This window comes from Varanus komodoensis, unplaced genomic scaffold, assembly GCF_004798865.1.
Source record: "Varanus komodoensis strain SLA01 unplaced genomic scaffold, ASM479886v1 scaffold19, whole genome shotgun sequence".
Lineage (NCBI taxonomy): Eukaryota > Metazoa > Chordata > Lepidosauria > Squamata > Varanidae > Varanus > Varanus komodoensis.
This window is the reverse complement of record NW_025335550.1, coordinates 19,413,317-19,426,486: the sequence shown is the minus strand read 5'-3', so window position 1 is coordinate 19,426,486 and position 13,170 is coordinate 19,413,317. Positions and strand designations below refer to the sequence as shown.

At 46.5% G+C, this 13,170-nt stretch overlaps 1 protein-coding gene across 1 annotated transcript in view; it reads right to left on the bottom strand.

The window, feature by feature from the left end:
* The window catches only part of TEK (TEK receptor tyrosine kinase), a 60,055-nt gene extending 47,218 nt beyond the window's left edge, over nt 1–12,837 (bottom strand). The window contains exons 1-2 of the mRNA XM_044428121.1: nt 12,576–12,837; nt 2,753–3,064 (exon numbers count right to left, since the gene is read on the bottom strand). Of these exons, the coding sequence (XP_044284056.1) occupies nt 2,753–3,064; nt 12,576–12,648 (385 nt within the window). The 5' untranslated portion in view covers nt 12,649–12,837. The remainder of the gene's footprint in view (nt 1–2,752; nt 3,065–12,575) is intronic.
* Nucleotides 12,838–13,170: the final 333 nt, after the last annotated feature.

The window sequence follows — 13,170 nt, the reverse complement described above, 5'->3', positions numbered from 1 at the left end:
AAACACTTCCACTCTACTTTAGTCCTATTTAATTTTACGTTGACCATGTTAACATGATTCATGAACATACACCTTGTTAATATTCTTCAACTTGATAGGTCCTATAATTTAATGTACTTTTTCCTTAATTTAGGAACATGTTTTATCTTCTAGTCCATGGTGTATATTATCCTAACACCTACAAATATGTGACATAGGAAGGCTCCTTTCATTTTTTAAGAACTTCCCTTGAACAATATTCAGGGGATTTGGTATTCGTTAATGTCTTTATATTAGGTCTCTTTGCTTACACTGTCCTTCTAGCAAGACATGGCAGTATGGTGAATGATTAAGGCCCATCCACACTGCTCTGTGTCTCTGGAAGAAGTTCTACATGCTGTGGTTTGGACACCAGGGTTGTCCCTCACTGTCCTTCACTGCAGTGTCTGAGGGCCACTGATGTCTTCCAGTCCCTTCAAGCAGGGCTCTCTGCGCCTCTCCCTCTTTTGCTCTCTCTGTGCGGCAGCTGTTCACTCTTAGCAGAGGATCTCCAGCTTTGCTTTGTTGTTTGCTTCGGGGTGGGTCGGCGTCTGTGAACAGGACTACAAGAGGTGGCTTTGTGCCATGGGGTAGAAATCAGGAGGTCTATTTTACATATCTTGGCTCACTCAGATGGAGACTGTAGCCAAAAAACTTGAAGAAGACAGAGATGTGAAAGGGCAGCAATGAAGGGACTGAAAAAGAGGACATTTTACTGGGTACCAGGCCAAGATCATCCACACTATTGGATTCCCGATCTCTGTGTATGGATATGAAAGCTGGACAGTAAAGAAAGCTGTGAGGAAGAAAATTGGTGCATTTGAAAAATGGGGATGGAGGGCTGCTTTGTGGCCTAGACCAACAGAAAGACAAACAAGCGAGCCTAGATCAAATCAAACCAGAACTTTCCCTACAAGCAAAATGACAAAACTCAGGCTGTCATACTTTGGGCACATCAAGAGAAGACAAAACTCCATGGAGAAGACAATCATGCTAGGAAATGTAGAAGGCAGAAGGGGAAAAAAGGAACACCAAACTTGAGATGGACTGACTCCATAAAGGAAACCATTGCCTCGAATTTGCAAGGCTGTCCTGGACAGGACGTTTTGGAGAACTTTAATGCACAGGGTCACCATACATCAGAGACGACTTGATGGCACAGAAGAGCAACAATGGCTCCTCAGCGGTAAGGTGGCTGGGGCAGGAGAAGAGAATATAGGAGCAATAGGCAGTAAGTTGAGGTAGCAGGGAGGAACCCAAGAATGAAAGAGAAACATGTACCGGAGGGCGTATGTGTGGAGGTGGACAACTGAATGCATAGGCAGGAGGGGCAGAACAGCAAGGACCTGCGCTAGGTCATTTTGTAGCACTGAGTCGAGTGGGAAACCAACCATCCCCATCAAGAGCCAAGCGAGCCCATCAGAACTTGCCTGCCTGGTAACAGACTGAGGCCTTGCTTGGACAGTGTGGAGGAGGAAGGAGAGGAGAGGCCTGAACAGGTCTGCAGCTCGGTTTAGCACACAGTGTCACCACTTAACTGGTGCAGGGAAGGGGGGGACGAGAAGCCCGCTGGCCCAGGAAAGTTGCCTCAGCAGTGGACCCCAAGGTGGCTCCTGTTTGAAATTAGAGAGGGTCCACCATCCTATGTCATTTACTGACATAAGGTCTGGATGTTCATGACACTTTCTCCCACTGGCCCAAAGCGTTCAATGTTCCCTGATTGTTATGGTGCCGTGTGTTACACCCTCCAGCTGCCGGTGGGCTTCCAATCCATGTAGGTTCTTCCTCTCACGTGACCTCTGGGGTGAATATTCCACTGCTGTTACAGAGGAAAGCAAACCTCCCAGCCTTTGAGCCTACAAGACCTAGAGTTCTCCTGCTTGAGCAGTCACTCTTTTTGTTCTAAAGCAGAAGTAGGCAGGCTTTAAACTTTTTGGATTCACTTTGCTCCTTGGCTTGAACATGGAGGGCCACCAACCAGAGGCAGGTACAATAGAATAGCTCAGCCCCAGCACAGGAATTCAGCAGCAGCAGCAGCAGAACCAAGCTAACATGTTCTTCCACAAGAAAGCCCATTCCTGTTACTGGTCTCAGTCGTGTTCTTCATTAACACAGGGAAGGGGCCAGCTTTTAGCTGTTGCCCTCGTTAGACAACAACAGGTTGAAAATGCTTGCCAATTCCTTGCAGATCCCCCAACTGATCCCAATCTACCTTCTGCCCACCCCTATTCTTGAGGATGGCCTGGACCACATCACACTGTTTTGAATCTGATGTGTTCTACTCTAGCATTATTAGTAAGATCACAAGGTCTTACAAGAGCTGAAAACCTTGAATAGTCAAATTTCTCCACCCCAAAGTACTGGACTGCAACTTTCTGCATTTGCACCTTGCCATAATAGGAATCGCAATCCTTCGCCTCTGGAAGGTGCCAGGTAGGGAAGGCTGCCCTACAAATGTATGGGGGAAAGCATGTATAAAACATACTCATTTCCCCTCCAACACGAGGGCTGTGCCTCTAGATTCCATACCGCACCACTGTCTGCTTCCATACTTAGCCCCATGAGCAATTCTCAAAACCTCAGGTGAGGAGCACCCTTATTTTCAGGATTCGTTTGGCCGTGCTTAATCATTATTGCTTTCTCTTTATTTAAGCTCTAAAGTCCATACGCACACATGTATCTGGCAGGGGCCTGGCACATCTCTGGGTCCAGTGACTAGTATTGTGCAACGCACCTGTTTGCTGCATCTTCATGGTAAGTATCCTCCTCACTTGATCTTTGAATTTGCCTTCACAGTAGTAGGCGCCAATGCTTTCACCAGACTTTTCCCTTGGCCATACTACCTTCTTTGCTATTCCCCACCCCTCGTCTTCTGTCACCTCCAGGGCATCTGGATGCTGATTCATCAAGGACACGTAGTCTCTCCCAATTTTGATAGAGTCCGGGGAACACCATCTAGATGTGACGCAGATGAGCGATGTCTCCGAATCGGCTACGGTAGGGAGTGAATTGATCAATACCAAGTCAAGTGCGGCCTCCACATTACCTGCAAAGAAAGGAGGAAGTGTTATCCTTGCGCTTCAGGCAGAACTACGTGATGTCTTGGCAAAAGCAGGCCGAACAACTGGAGACAATATGAATATCACAGGAGCGAGAGGCAGGAGTGGCCCATGACTGCAGGTAAGAACAGGATAGACGGATGGATCCAAAGGAGACTGGGGGAATTCCTGGTGAAGGCTATCAATGGCTGGCCATATATGGCCTCCGGTATATCTGCCATGCCAGAAACTGGGAACCTGGCCAGGGGTAGGGGTACTATTGTGCTCCTGCCCTGCTTATGAACTTCCCACTGGGGCATTTCACTGGCCACTGGAGGTGCAAAATTCTGGACTAGGGAAGCCTTTGGTCTGAACCAGCAGGGGTGTGTGTGGGTCCGTGTGTTCTTATGAAAGGGAACTTCTCTGATGTTTGCCAGTTCTGCCCTCCAAACCTCACCCTCTATTTTTTCCCCTAGCCAGGATTTGGTGGTTCAACTGAAGGAAAATAATATCTGAAATGGGTTGGGAGCCTTCATAAGGCACAACAGAAAGACCGTTTCCCACTGCTCCTACTCCCTCCCCCATCCCATTCACTTTTGACTTAAGGAAACGTCTGACATTTCACCTCTTGTGCTGCCTGTAACAATTTTACAAAGGAAAGTGTTATGCCTGTATCTATTTTATCGTGAAATTCTGTTGTACATCCTCTAAGGAAATATTATGGCTAGAGGTTCTGTCTGCAAACTCTGTGCTTCTTTGTATTCATGAGGTAACATAAGACGTTCTATAGATTAATTGTATAGATTCAGTCAGCCTTAACTTCATGAAGAATATTTCTTTTTATCTCTTGGAACAATAGATTTTACAAGATGATCCCCACAATCTAAAATATAAATATGGGATCAAGGTCACAGCGGCCTACAGAATTTGATTTACCACAGAAGTATGTTTTGTCAAACAATGTTTAGAAAAATGAAGTATATTGTTATTGATACTTTTCCCCTTTAAGACAAAATGAAAGTGACTACAAATGCAACAATAGCTCAGCAGTTGCCACATTTTCCTTTCATTTTTCTTTTATCTTTGATACGAAAAAGACAGGTGTATGTGCCCAGAGCCTCCAGTGTTGATTCCATTGTCAACCTTGCCACTCCCTACCATTTTTCAGGCAAGGTATTTCCCTTTTTTGCTTTTAAGAACCCAAATCTTTCGTTCGGCGCTGAAGTGTTATAATTTTTTAAAAGCACACTTGGTTCTGACAAAGTTGCCAAACTACCTCTGGGAGACGGGAACATTTTTCAAGAACATGACAGGCACCAGCCAATCAGCATCATGCACAACCAGCAAACGCACGGACCTGATTTTCCTGGTGGTTGATTCTGGAGGGGACCCGGGTCACCCAGAGAGAATGCAGCAACTGGGCTGTGACAGGAGGGCCCCTGCAAGTATTTGATTTGGGGTGCCTTCACCGTTACATCTAAGTTCTGCAGAACTTGATATGTCTATGGTGGGTCTTTCCCTACCAAATTAAGTGTTGTCAAATTTGCAAAGAGCTTCTGAAGTTATTTAAATGGTGAGCGTAGAAATAGTGAGCTTAGAGCCTAAATAGAAGCTTAGCACTTACCGTAGGCTTTTAATGTATGCACTTTGGGCACCTATCAAAGGGAGGAGACCTCTTTCTATGCTGGCATTTGTCTAGTCTTGTGGGACTAAGTGCACTGAAATACGCTTATGCTCACCACTCTCAGTGAGAATGCTACAATCGCACACTTGAATATTCCAACTCAGATAACGTTGCCATATCTAATGGAGAAAGAAAGTCTTCTGAAAAGAATATGCTAGCCATTAAAACAAATGCTTTCAAGATGAATGGTCACTGAAGCAAAGACCTCTTATGATATATTAATGGAATTACTTACCTAAGTGAAGTAATGTCTTTTACACTTATGATAAAGCGTGTATGCTTGCTACTAGCCTATTGGTACTATTTACTAGTGGTGGGACAATTCCAGATCTAGGAAAGATCAGAATAAAACTCCCAGGAATTCAGATCTAGGAAAGATCAGAATAAAACTTAAAATGCCCCTCCCCAGTACAAGCTTAAGCCAGATCCTTCTGAATTCAGATTTGGCTTGTTTGGGGGTTTGCCCATCTCTGTGGCTAGCTGGCCCTTACTCCATGGCCCAGTAGTCCCTCACTCAAAGTTACTGACCAGTGCTGCACATTTAGGCACCCAAGAGAACTAAGATTCCCAGTCTTTTAAGCACAGCATTCAAAATGCCAGCAAAGGAGTCTCCCTTACACAGAGACCTTCACAGAGAACTTGCTGCTGCAAAGTAACCTTGGAGAAAGGGGACATCAGGGTACAGTTTAGGATCTCAGAAGCCCTGGAGCGGGAAGATATTTAGCCCAACATGTTTCCCATCTTGTCCTTGGGAATATTGCAAGCTTTTTAATTTAATAATTGTGCTTAAACAGTCAAGCAAGCTGTATTTTAATTTTTTTTTGTTTAAATGACCAAGCTCAGTTCCAAACTGATTTGACCACAATCTGCCAATCTCTTCTATTTATTGCTTACATGGAAGTGCACGTCAGCTTTGTCAATAGAAACTTGCTTAGTTGCTTGTAGTAAGAATCAAGTTCCACTGAACTTGACAGTTCTGCAAATGTTGCTTAATGTTTTCCTTGCACCACAGTGATGATCAACATAGGCAAGCATAGACTGATGCCCTAGCAATACATTTTTCTGGCAACTTTTGTGGACTTACTGGCAAAGCTGCCTTATGCCTCCAAAGCATATTGCAATCTTTCATTTTGCAGTGAACATGGGGCATTCCTTTCCGAGAGCACAGTGGTGTAAATCACTCTTATTCATTTGGTACTGATGCTGCATTTGTCCTGCTTCCTTGCTTTTCATAAAAGTCCAGCAGAGTTGAACAGGTGATGCTTTCCCTGGAACAGGAATGTGCCATGGGGGAGCCACACTGGCTTACTCAAGTGGCTGCTAAGGGCAAAGAAAAGGGACATCAGGCTGGGGACACGGAGTTCTCCAAGACTGTGACAGCTCCAGGTGCTAACCTTCCCATGTGACATCAATCACATGGAGAGAGCGTCACGCGATCACTGGGAGTGGGGCCACACCGCTGGCCCATGGGGGGCATCGGGCCCTATGTTCAGAGGTCGGCATGGACTGTCTACACTGCCAAAGCCTATCCCCAAGCAGTGGCTCACGTACAGGTTTTCCTTATGGAGACAATCTACTCTGTGTAGCCCTCTGGGGGCGGGACCAGCAAATGCGCCTGGCACTGAAAGAAGGGCCAATGGATTGCTGTGGCATAGGGTGTCTGCAGGGATCAGACTAAGACTCTTGGTGACTCTGGCCATTAATAATTCTGGGGACTCCATCTGAACAAACAGTATTTACAGTAGGCAGAGGTAGAGGCCAACCAACTCTGGCTGCATTCACACAGCACAACAAGCTACCCTGTGCGGTTACTGTGGGTCTTGGTTTTTTACCATGATCTGCTTGACAATGTTGGTCCCCAGCCTCCTGGTCAGTCCTCCCGCTGTTGGCATGTATCCCAACAGCCACTGTGCCTGAAATTCAATCTCAAGATGCATTGCTGTCTATGTCACCTCTCTCTCCCTCATTGGTCCACACATGGAGGCTGGCTGGCTGGAATAGCTCCTGCAGTTGCCACTCTTTCCGGAGGACTCAGTGGTATTTGTAAATGATGACCATGGAAAACTTAATCTTGGTTTCAGACAACATGATAAGCCATGGGGGTACAAATAATGGTAGAACAAGCCATTCTTTCTTATCATGGTTCCTAAAGACCAAATTTGCCATGATTAAATACCATGACTAGGTGCAGGCAACATGACAGGCCAATAACCGTGGGTCTAAATTAACCTTAGAATGGCTGGATTCTCATAATAATCCTCAAAAATATGCCACAGTGATGTCTTTCCCCATCCCATGTGTTTCAGTGTTGTGTCAAACAATTTGCCTAATTGCTCTCAAAGCAATTGCTTTGGTTGCTTTGTTGTCCAGCCTGGTGAGATGCACCATTGGGTAACTTCAAAACAACCCCTCAAGCCATGGCTCTGTGCAGTGCTCTGGGGTGGTGTGGAAGCCACTCTTTGCTGTGGACCTGGCCAGGTCCAGACAATGGGGCAACCCACATGTCCTGAGGGCAATTAGGCAAAGTATTTGATGCACAACTGACTCATGCAAGGTGGGGTGGTGGACAGGGGCACTGTGGCTTTCTTCCCAAGCGATCTGGTAAACCCACTCATTGTGTCAACAGCACTACTATATATTTTTATGTTTGTTTGTTTGTTTATTTGTTTATTTATTTTTCGATTTATATCCTGCCTTTTTCCTACAAAGGGCTCAAGGCAGCTTACATCTCCTCCTCCATCTTATCCTCACAACAACAACCCTGTGAGGTAGGTTGGGCTGAGAGTCTGTGACTGGCCCAAAGTCACCCAGTTGGCTCCATAGCGGGGACTAGAACCCAGATCGTCTGAGGCCCAGTCCCATGCTCTTAACCACTACACCACACTGGCATTCCTGCCAAGCCCAGGCTTACCCTTTCCCACTCTTGCTTGAGAGAAAGCATCTTTACCACTGGCTCTTAAATAAATATTAAATTTAAATTTAAATAAATATTTATTTATAGTTTTTATGTGGCACATCTCTACAGTAAAGTGTGCTCAAAACAGCTCAGATTAATCTGAACTTATTAAAAGCAAACACTGAAAATAAAAAAGGTTATGAGACGTTGGTGAAAAATCAAATACAAAACCAATTCAACAAATATAAAATCAACTCAAAATTGCAATGTAGCAAGTCCTGAGCAAAATGAAAATTACCAGTTCCCAAACCTTCCAGAAAAGATCATCCATGTGACTAATGCTGGTTGTGCTACACTTCAAGGACCCTGGTAAGTACTGAACAGACTAGGTGGGGATTTCTCACCAGGCCAAATGTCTTACAGGAAGCTGGTGGATGGGTGGCTCCTTCCAAGGCCGGTTAGCACGTGCATGCCCCCACCTTCCCCAGTTTCTTTGACAGAGTCACTCCTTTCTTCCTAGCAGGCTTACTGTGCCCTTCAGAATTCCATCCTGAGCAGAAATTCAGAAATATCTTGATCTTTGCATAGCCATGCTGGGTAAAGGTAACGCTGCTCTACCTGTGCAGGGAAGCTCTTGGTTCAACTGTCAGGAGCTGCACAAGAATAAGGTGGCAATGTCCTTTGTGAGCCTAAAGCAGGGGTTTTTCATGAACATGTTTTTTGTTTCATTCATTCATTCATTCATTCATTCAGACTTGTAGAGCTGCTTTAGGAGAAATTGTCTGCAGAACAGGTTACAAATGCACCAACTATCTGTCCTGGCTCCAGGATCTTGAGGGCTCTGGACAACTTTTGTGACTCCCTCCCTCAGTAAATCTACCTTCTCCTTGCTGTGGCCACCAGCTGCTCTTGCTCCTTGTCCTCTCCCTCGACCGCTTGCTTGCCTGGCAGGCGGAGGACCGGTGGGTAAGTTGGCCATGGCACTTATTCCACCTCCTTCCCACCACCCGCCTTGCCTGGACCAGAGCTAGAGCTTGCTGAGCAGGAAGCCCGAAATGGTGGCGAGGAGGAGCAGCTCCAGGGGTTCTTGGTGAGGAGTGGGCCTTGGCAGGTGCTGGGCCGTGCCTCCCTTTGGCGCCACCCCTGCTTTTCCTCTCAATTAACACATGTAGAATGGAGAGCACCAAAATGCCCCAGATCCTCTCATTCAGAAATGTGCAGCATGGCAGGTGTCCCAGCTCCAGCCATTGCATACTATTGTCAGTGCAAAGTCCCCAAGCACTGCAGGAGGGCCAAAGCAGTCACCCTTGCTCCACGTAGCTCCACTTCACCAAGCCAGCAAGCCAGGGCGCCTCACTTGCTGTCACATCCCTGTGTGAGACACATGCAGGCAGTCCAACTCTCCATAACCTGGCCGAGCTGACCTTTGAGTTTTGCTTGTGTTAGGGTTTTATCCACCTGAATTCAGCACAAACGCAGAGCTAGAAAAGAGCTGTTTGCATGACAGTGAAGAATCCCCTGGCTTCCTTTGAGCAAAACCTTTGGAGACCCACCTTTTTCCTCATCATCTGACTTCTTGGGGATGACAACTTGCTGTGTGTGCAGTATGGGCTCGTGCAACAATACACTGGACATGGGTGGAACCCCACAGAGGAAATTGGTCACTACTACCACTACTTCACTTTGTCCGCTCCCTAAGTGCCCCTGCCCCTGACCTTTGGCTCTCTCAGGTCCTCTGTCAGCAGCAGCTCGACAAGGTGGGCCCTTCTGCAGTGCGGCTTACTTGTCTATCATTTCTTTCTCCAGTCGGCTGTGTAGTTCCTGCTGGTGGCATGCTAAGAGGATGCTTCTTGCATGTGCTGCGCATCCTATCGTTTTTTTACTTCATCCTGAATTTTCTCCTGTGTGGGCGTTCCAGCATGTGTGGACTGGGCCACTGTCCTGGAAGCCTGCAGAACCTGTCCTGCCCTGACGGCTGCGTGTGATGCTGACCAGGGGTGGGAGCATGCACCCCCCCACACACACACACAATACATACATGCAGTGATCTTGGTACAGATAGCCTCTTTCTTGTGGGCAACAGTGCCAGGGAAAGAATGATGTCAGTGAAGAAAACCCCGAGAGGAGGTAGGCTTGCAGGAAAGGCCTGTCTGAGCAAAGGCCCCTGTAAGGTCACGGGGTGCACTGCAAGGTACGGAGTGCTTTTCTAATAGAGTTCCTGCTCCTTCTTGCTTTTACGACCTCAGGCACGAAAAATGGTGGTGAGGGGGGAGTCCATCATCTTCTGATACAGCTTTGCCAGGGACCAAAAACCAGCTAAAGTGGGTGATATCAGAACCCAACTTCCTGTTAATCCCACTGAGGCCCTTTCCTAGAATCAGCACATGAAGAGGTCAGGAATATAATGCCAGTTATTCCCACGTGCCTCCTGCCTTTCCCAGTGCATTCTGTCATCCACATCAAACGTCAAAGTGTAAGTGCTCTAACAACAACAACAACAACAAAGCCACACAGTTCTGCGGTCCCTGATGACTTGCCCGTAGGCCCTTGCGTTGTCCTGCATTGATGCCTCAAAAAGCACCGAAGGGCGTTTGCTGCTCTTGAGTTCACACCGACATAGGAAAGGAGCACGTGTCCCTTCCTGTAGTCCTTCGGCGGCCTTTTGGTTTCGGAGGTGAGGGGCTGCTGGCGGTTGGCAAGAGTCCACGGGTCACCGAAGGAAAAGGAGGGAAAGCATTTCACGCCTCCGGCCGCAGAGCCAGGAGCCCGGTCCCCACCTTGGAACAAGGGTGGAGTCGGTTTTGCCTCCGCGCTGGCAACACCCACAGCGGCCTCCCCCCTTCCTTCCCCACCGCTTGGGGGCAAGGTTAAGCGTGCTGAGAAGCCTGCCAGCGGCACTGCCTCCCTCGAATACGCCTCCCTGCTCGGGGAATGTCAATACTGCTTTCCTGGACTCCGCCTGTTGTATCTGGAGGAAGGCGTGTTCTCATTGTCTTCCACCGCTCACCCCAGGAAACATGATATCACACTTGAACAAAAGCGGGAAAGCTGACAGATCTATTGAGAAGGGTGTGACTCGAATACACACCTAAAGCAGTCCAGCCTCGCGGGTTGGCAGCTTTTCAGGACTCGGGTTCAAATATATACACTGGGCTGGCCCTTTTGCCTCTGGCTCCCTTCCCCTCTCCCCCGGCTTTAACATTACCCCAACCTTGGTAGGCAGATTAAATTGAGAGAGGAAGGGAAAGACGGAGGGACAGGCAGGCAGACAGGCAGGCAGAGCTATTGCCCAAGGTTACACAAGGAGCTTCACAACTGCTGGGCAGAATCTGAACACAGCTCTCTGTACCCCTGCTTACTTTCAAGAGCTGCATTTTTTCTCTCTCAGATTTGCCCCTATTTATATAAACAACAAAGAATTCAATATGGATTTAATGCTATTTTCTGTGTACTGAGGGCAAGCCATTTGTAGTAACCACAGAATGTGATTTTAAAATACAAAAGCTGCCAGTGATCTATTCTTTCTCTTTTCTAGAGGCTATAAAAATGCAAGACTCCAACTACCACTTGTTCCTACCCAGTACGTGACAATGGCACAGCCATCTGCTGTCTTCTTGAACCCATTAGTTGTCATGGGCTTAAATGCAGCCGGTTGTATTATGAAATTTTTGCACAGACATGTAGACAAAAATATTGTGCTAATAAATGTAATTGTGGATCAACTATGAAATAGACATTAGGAAAAATAAAACAGCAACTCTAGCTAGCATTTGTTGTAATCTTTTCTGTTTCTGACCCTCACTAAAGTAAGTCTAAGGCACCTTTATCCAGCCTGGTACTCTCCAGATGCGTTTGACTTAAACCCCCGTCAGCCCCAGCCAGCATGCCCAATGGTCAGGAATGCTGGGATTTGTAGTCCTAAACATCGAGAGGGCACCAGGATAAGGAAGGCTGATCTAAGGAATCACATTCCACCAGTTGTTATCAGATGTAGAATCTTCCTCTGAAAAGGAGATAAAATTTCTACACTCATTCATAGACCATTATAATGTATACACTTTTTAACATCTAGTCCTAAGGACCATTTAAAGCAGCACATAAAGTTTCCTGAGCAGAGAGGGCCAACAACTTTGCCAAAGGAATGATAGTTCTCCACAAAGTAAATAGAGGGAATGTGGTGATGTGATTTTTACCCAATTTGCCCACAGACATCAGAGACATGGCAACAGAGACTGAGCAAGAATGGATCGACCAAGCTCATTTAATTGAACCCTCAGCACTGGAGAGATTTGAATCCAGGTCACCCAAGTCAACAGCCCGGTAATCTCACATTCTGTCTGCTTCGTTTATTTTCCCTTTCTCCACACACTGTTCTGTTCATATTGCTGAGAGGAAGGTGCAAAAGGGGAAATGGAGAAAATGAGAGCATAGGACTAATTTAAGCCAGAAGAAAAAGAAAAGGGAGACGTTGTTTTCTTTTCATTTTGACTATCACTATAATTTTTCACTTAACAGCAAACTTCTCCAGCCACTGAAAGCTGTTATTTCACTTGCTAACATAAATCATAATAAATGCCACACTTTGCCCCCGCCACTGCTCCGTCACACAGATGTGTCAGAAAGTTGATCTAGTACTTTTGGATGATGTAAAACAACGACAGAAATTGCTTTGATTCAATATGTAAGCTTGATTCAGACAATTAACTGCCAGATCAACTCTGCAAACAAATTCTCAAAAATCGGGTGACAGGCTACTGAGCTACGATCACACTTAGCCATAATAGTGAGCTGGAGCAGGGCACTGTTTCTGGAGCAAAGAGAGGAGAAAATGCCCAAATCAAAGCAGGGTAAGAGTGTTGAGAACTGCCCCTGGACCCGTTCATTCTTCGAAGCAAATTACTATTCTCTGATGACTCCTGAATAACGGAAAGAAACCTACCTGAAAGCAGGAGGCTGAATACACAGAAAACCAGAAGTGTTAAAAAAGTCCATGCTTTGCCAAGTATATCCATCCAGTTTGCACTGCAGTTCCTGGAATAATAGCCGTCCTTTCAGTAGGATAGCCCTTAATTCTTGCTATTTCCTCGCATCGTACAGCAGCTCTTGCTTGCCAGCGAACGACAAGTCAGTCGTAATGCTGGAGTGGGCTAGATCAAGCTTTGTGGTGGCCTCAGCTAAGGGAGTTTTAAGTTCCTTTTTCCTGTTTCCTCTGTAGATTAGGATGGGAAAGGCAAGATCTTAAAGGCATTCTGTATCAGCAGGATTTTTGAGGCTGGCCCTGAGAGCTCCATCCATCCAACACATCTAAACACTTATCTGCTGGTGTGGGGAGGAGGGGGAAGAGGATGGCTCTTTCAGAACCCCCCCGCAGGTCACGGCCAGCTCTGTTAGAAACAATAGGGACATCCTCCAGTAGGAAGAATTATGAGAATAACAAGCCCCTCCGCCTATGCATGGTATGTGAAAATTTGCTACTCCACCTCTGCATCAAGCTCCGTATCTGCTAATTACTCCCAGAGATCCTGTTCCAACTG